At 45.4% G+C, this 5,756-nt stretch overlaps 1 protein-coding gene across 1 annotated transcript in view; it reads right to left on the bottom strand.

Annotated features, from left to right (window-relative positions):
* The window catches only part of LOC108572809 (tyrosine-protein phosphatase 99A-like), a 21,771-nt gene that overhangs the window by 782 nt on the left and 15,233 nt on the right, over positions 1 to 5,756 (bottom strand). Inside the window, 9 exon segments of the mRNA XM_017935118.1 lie at positions 1 to 114; positions 186 to 463; positions 538 to 662; positions 744 to 915; positions 1,024 to 1,315; positions 1,397 to 1,569; positions 1,649 to 1,989; positions 3,515 to 3,798; positions 5,692 to 5,756. The exon segment at positions 1 to 114 is cut by the window's left edge and continues 17 nt beyond it; the exon segment at positions 5,692 to 5,756 is cut by the window's right edge and continues 32 nt beyond it. Of these exon segments, the coding sequence (XP_017790607.1) occupies positions 1 to 114; positions 186 to 463; positions 538 to 662; positions 744 to 915; positions 1,024 to 1,315; positions 1,397 to 1,569; positions 1,649 to 1,989; positions 3,515 to 3,798; positions 5,692 to 5,756 (1,844 nt within the window).

The following is a 5,756-nucleotide window of genomic DNA, read 5'->3' as shown; positions in this document are numbered from 1 at the left end:
CGCTTCATGTATAACAGCTTCGCGTACATGTAGATATCGGCACTTTTTTCAAATTCCAGTTGCTTGTTCAGTGTCGTGAGTAGAATGAAAATGGCTGCCTCGACACCACCAAACCTGGAATAAGCGATAGTTATTTTTATCGTCGTTGTAGATTGATTTAATAGGAAAGAGTTTTAGAATGTTACCTGTCCATTACGACAATTGGGCCGTTTTGGTAGTCTCGATGTAAATCGTGAATTAGGGTCACGAGAGGTCGTGGATTGGTGTTGTGTGGCCAGAAACCAGGCTGAGATCGCGGTCCTTGGACGATTTTGGCACTCAATTCGTAATCGTCTTGCAGAGATCGGACCGCGACTTCACGTAGAATCATTCCACTCGCGGTTTCTTTAATTCCACAAGATCGTACGCGGAAGGTCTCCGATTCCAGATCCTTTCCCTCGGTTGGCCAAAATTCAGGGTATTCCTACGAATTAATTCAGCATTATTCAATACATAACAACAATGTTTCAACCTTGGAGATGAAGAAAAATCACTTACCTCGTCGCATTCGGTTAGCATAACTACGGTCTGCGCATTATAGTCCCACATCATCTGCCAGAATTCCATAATTGTATTTTCCATTGGATGTTGTGTGATGATGAACTCGCGATTACGATGGAAGCCTGCAATTTAACAAAAATTCAATCTTCTCTACGTTCCAAGTTACGTTTAGATCTAAAGCGATTCGAAACGACTATTTTTACCAGCAATCCACGTAGCGTTGATATAATCGCTCCCATCGATTCCGGGCTTCGGCGTCAAATGAACGCGCGCTGTTTCGATCGAGATCACATCTTGATTGCGATTCTTGTGAAGATTGCACGGTTTGATCGAGGACACCAAGTTGAACTCTTTCGGTTTCCACGAAGTCACCAACTATGTGTAGAAACCGATATAATAATTGTAAAGGTCGAATTAACATACGAAAGGAAACCTCGGATAGTATACATACATACTGTTTACACACTGTTATAGAAACAATACCTTGTACTGCGCTTCAAGGTTGTTCCACGCGTTAGTGTTGGCGTTATTAGGATTCAGCATGTCCTGAACATACTCTAGCAGATTGTTCGCCTCGATATTAGTTTCTCCACTCTCGATAGCCTCTTGCAAAGCGTGATGAATGAACACGTACTGTTCCTCTGTCTGTACCAAGAAGTTTCGCTGCGTGCGGATGTGTTTCAAGAATCCGAACACGTTCACTTCGTTCTTGCACTTGGCCTGCTTCAGCATAGCGTCGATCACGATATAGGTACCTGTGCGTCCAACACCAGCGCTGAAACACAAAAGCAATTATGACTCACACCTCTAGAATTGCTAAAACGTTTACGTTTAAAGTCGTCCGTTGTTTATTTACCTGCAATGAACGACGATTGGCCCTGCATCCGGAGGATTGGCATTGGAAGATTTCCGGATGAAACTGAGTACTGGTAAAGGATGTTCAGGAACTCCATGATCAGGCCAACCGGTGTAATGGTATTGCCAAATGATGCGTTCTCCCATATTTACTCCGTTCTTCCTTTTCTTAACCTGTGAATATATAAATAGCACAGATAACATTGGATCAAGACTGTACGAGTACACAACAGTGTTTTGTAAATACACCAACCTTTAGGTGACGAATTTGAAGGGTACGAATGGTATAAGTTGCCATAACATCTTCCCTGAGCAAAGTCACTTGAATGTAACAATTTTCGATGAAATTTCAAAGTATCGCCATAACACTCACGCGACCACGTTCAACGAGATTAGTGATCATAACGACGATCGATACTCTTTGTTCCCAAACCATACGCCAGAATCCATCGAAAGTTGGCGGCAACGGACCCTGTGTACCGATGTACGCTCGTGTGCGTTGCCATCCATCGATATAATTCGCGTTCACGTAATCGTGGCCTTTCTTGGGCGGGCCTCCGCCGCATGATAACAACTGCACTCGAGTGTGATCGTCTGTGAAAGGAAAATTTCACTCTCAACCTTCCGACTGATTGTTCCAACAAGTTATCAGGGAGAGAGAGAGAGAAGAAAATCGTGTTTTAAAATTCAATTGAAATCAACGTCGACCATTCCCAATTTTTAATTCCAATCCACTCGAATCTCCAATCACACGATCAAACGTCCTTTTCCCATTCAGTACGTTCAATTAAATCCTGAAAATCCGCGGATGGACGTCGCGGATTGTCCAGGTGAATCGTTCCTTCTCGCTCTTTCACTCTCTCTTGGTCATCGTTGATAGGCATTAACGAGCAGTGCCGCGAAGCATCTGTGACCTCATTGTCGAGTGGTGCCGGTCACTCGCATTAAAAGCGAACGAGAGCAGCTCGTTTAATCCGATAACACTGCTCGCAGCGAGTGCTCGCAGCATCGCGAATTTCGAGTCTGCCGGATCTCGTGTGTGCGCGCTTTCAAATGGAATTCGCGGCCGGCAGTTCTCCTCTTATCGGGAACAGGAACGCCGCTGATACGTTATCGGTGTAAAATCACGAAAGATTTTCATTCTTCGTTTTTCCAACTGCTCGGATACGCTCCGTGAAGGATCTTATCGCGTAAGGAGGAACGATACTCGCGGCCGTTTAATTCGACAAGATTATGTACGATATAGATAAACGAACGAAGAACGAAAGTTAGATTTAACGTTTATTATCCGACCTTCGGTTCGTTGTAATCCACGAAAATTTCTTGTAAAGTGAAACGGTCTTGTTGAATTAAGAAAAAAATTGTAAACACCGAAGGACGAGAAATGTGAGGGAAGAATATGATCGTATAGGATTCGCAGATAAATGGCGGAAGTGAGTTTGTCGAATTTAACGAAGTGACGAGACAATGTCTATTATCTAGGGGCGGCGAGAGAGTTTCGCGAATCAAACGAAAGTTAGTTGGTTCGAAATAGAAAGCGAGCGCGCGAGGGCAATTTCAGCTCCATTGGAGGCCGCTTCCACGCGAGGCCGAGCCACGATTGCGGACTTCCGATACGCACGATTACAATTGTCGCATTGTGCTATTCTGTCTCTATTCCGATGTACGTGAAACCTTCGTTAACTTACACACGTGTCCGCCTCTGCTCTGTTGAAACAAAGAGGGGAAAAAAGACGTCGAAAAGAGAAAACAAAGGAGAAAAAAAAAAAGGTTTCGTTGGTGTAGCTTAATCGATTCACAAAAGAATTCAATCGCGACTGCACGAGAGATAACGAACATTGTACCGGCGGTGCACGTACACACAGAAGCAGTTGGTCCGAATAAAATTAAACCTCGCGATATATCGCGGAGATGAAAGGGAAACTCGGTCAGAAATAGAAACTCGGTGTCTGTGTGCCTGGCGAAAGAAAAACAAGGGCTGCCTGTCGAATAAAAGCACACGTGCCTCGATGGAAATAATGTTTCTCCTTTTGTTTGGTCCACGAAAAAAAGATACCTCTCTAGAGAGACAGAGACTTTTCAGCGATGAATTTAGTAATAGAAAGCTTTTCTTACTCACACGCCAGAATGTTGAGGTATCGATTTTTCGCCTTGTTCTCCACGTATTGAGAGTTCTCCGCGGTGAACTTGCCGCTCTCCGACTGAATGAACTCGTACTCCTTGCTGAACCCAATGTCCCCGTCCGCGTGCAGGCTTGCAACATGTTGTACGAACTTCTGAATGGCGACCGCGGTCCGTTCTCCATCCTGTTCGCTGTTCTCCCATTCCTGAAGCGTGGGCACGCTGCGCGGCGGGTAATCGAGGAAGTAGTACGCGGTGTGGAAGCATTTCCTGAAAATTGGCCTCAGGCAAGGCCTGATGAGTTTCGCCATAAGCGGGCATTCGAAAAAAAAAAAAACGAACGAACGAAACGGAAAATCGAGCCTTGTAGAACGAGAACGAAAGGGACACAAAAAAAGAAAGAAACTACTTCACGAGAGGGTTTTTATCACGACCTGGAGATACCGACGAGTTCTTAAACGGAATTGTTGCGCTTATCGAAACGCCTTAGAGGCGGAAAACGCGACAAATTGAACGCAATAAAAAGACCGTCAAATGTTTCTCTCTTGTGTGTATATATACCGGTGTTTGCGATTCTGGAACGGTACCACACACACGGAGAAACCTATGGCGTTCTTTCCTGTTTATCCACGAATCTTCCAATGTTAACGGAAAAGAGAAGTTCTGTTGTACGCATAGGAGAAGGAAAATTTCTACTTTTATCTCTCTCTCTCTCTCGAGAACTCACAGTTCGGAGAACTTCTTCATCCCGTCGACGCGTTTCTCTTACTATCCATTCTATGCGTGCACAAAGTTTCCACGATCGGTTAGGAGCAAGAGAGGAATCGAGGCGAACGTTCCTCGAATAGACTACCAGAGCACAGACAGACAGAGAAGGTAGGCAGGTCGTCCGTGACCCAGAAAAGTATTCCTTCTTTTACGAATCGTTGCCCAGCGAGCGGTGGTAGCACGTTGCTATCACGGTTGAAACGGCCACGTCCTTCGGCATCTCTTCTTCTTCTTTGCGGAATCGAGACCAAGTTGAAAAAATACGGGATCGCACGTGCTCTTTGGCAAACGATAACCGCCTGGCAAGATCCCTTTCTCTCTACCACTCCTGGTGGAAAAACCGAGCAACGCGACAACGCACGCACCACGAAAACGGTTAACGCTCGACTGAGAAGCCTCCTCGTTACGTAGTCGTTGCTTCGCCGTTATCGCGAACGATAAGGGGTCAGAACTGTGAACACCGGGGAAGGAGAAAGGTTGCTGGAAGAAAGGGAAGTGTGTGTTGTGGAAACGACAAAGGAGAGAGGGAACCACCGAGTATACACAAACGAAAACGTTCCTGTTCTCCTTTGGCTGTTGTTATTTTCCTGTTGGATCGAGGAAACGAGGATAGATTGTCCGAATACCGAACGAAACAACCGAACAGAGTTTGTATAAATTCTCTGGCTGAGAGAATTGGAGAGAGGAGCGTACTGACCGCGCACTGTGCACCGACTGCGTACCTTTAAACGCTGCGTGACTGACTGCACACCGTGGATCGTTTGTAATTGCGCGATGACGAACGAATGCCTATTATCGCATGATGGAGGTATTGTATCTGCAAAGCTGAATGAGCGAACGAGAGACTGTGGGCGGCAATCACGTGAATGTTCGCCTCGGGAGGACGGGGATACACCTCCGATCTTAGGAATTCTTGCTCGAATAACCAATCGTTGAAACGTTCTTGCCTCTCCTCGTCGGGGACATTTTTTCGCGAAAGTAAGAGGGAATTTGGGATGAAACGAGGTAAAGAAACAATTGGTAAAAACCTTGCTGGAGCGATTTGAACTATCGCACGGAAACCTAGCAAAGCTATTTCTGAGAAATTTCTGAGAAATCAACTTCGTTCAATTCTAAAAATTTTCGTTAATCTACTCTCGCAATTTTTACTTTTTAGGTCGCCCAGGACCAGATGGCGAAATCTAGAAACCGCTCCATCGACACAGAAATCTCCAAATGAACGGTTCATTACGGCAAGCAAATTTCTAAATTAACGTTTAATCACGGCGCACAAATTTTACTGAAATTTCTCCAAAAACTAGGTCTGCCAGGCGTCGTAAATCCAGCCGCCTCGAAAAATCGTGCAAAATTTCGGCGACGCGAGATCTGTCGAAAGTAGGGACAGAGAGAATGAATTCAGATCCTCACTTCCACAGGACGAAGGACGTGATCATGAGCATCACCGCGAGACAAGCGCAGATCATTCCAGCGAT

This window comes from Habropoda laboriosa, unplaced genomic scaffold (genome assembly GCF_001263275.1).
Source record: "Habropoda laboriosa isolate 0110345459 unplaced genomic scaffold, ASM126327v1 scaffold22, whole genome shotgun sequence".
Classification (NCBI taxonomy): domain Eukaryota; kingdom Metazoa; phylum Arthropoda; class Insecta; order Hymenoptera; family Apidae; genus Habropoda; species Habropoda laboriosa.
Note: the sequence above shows the minus strand (reverse complement) of the source record. Positions and strands in the feature narration are given on the sequence as shown.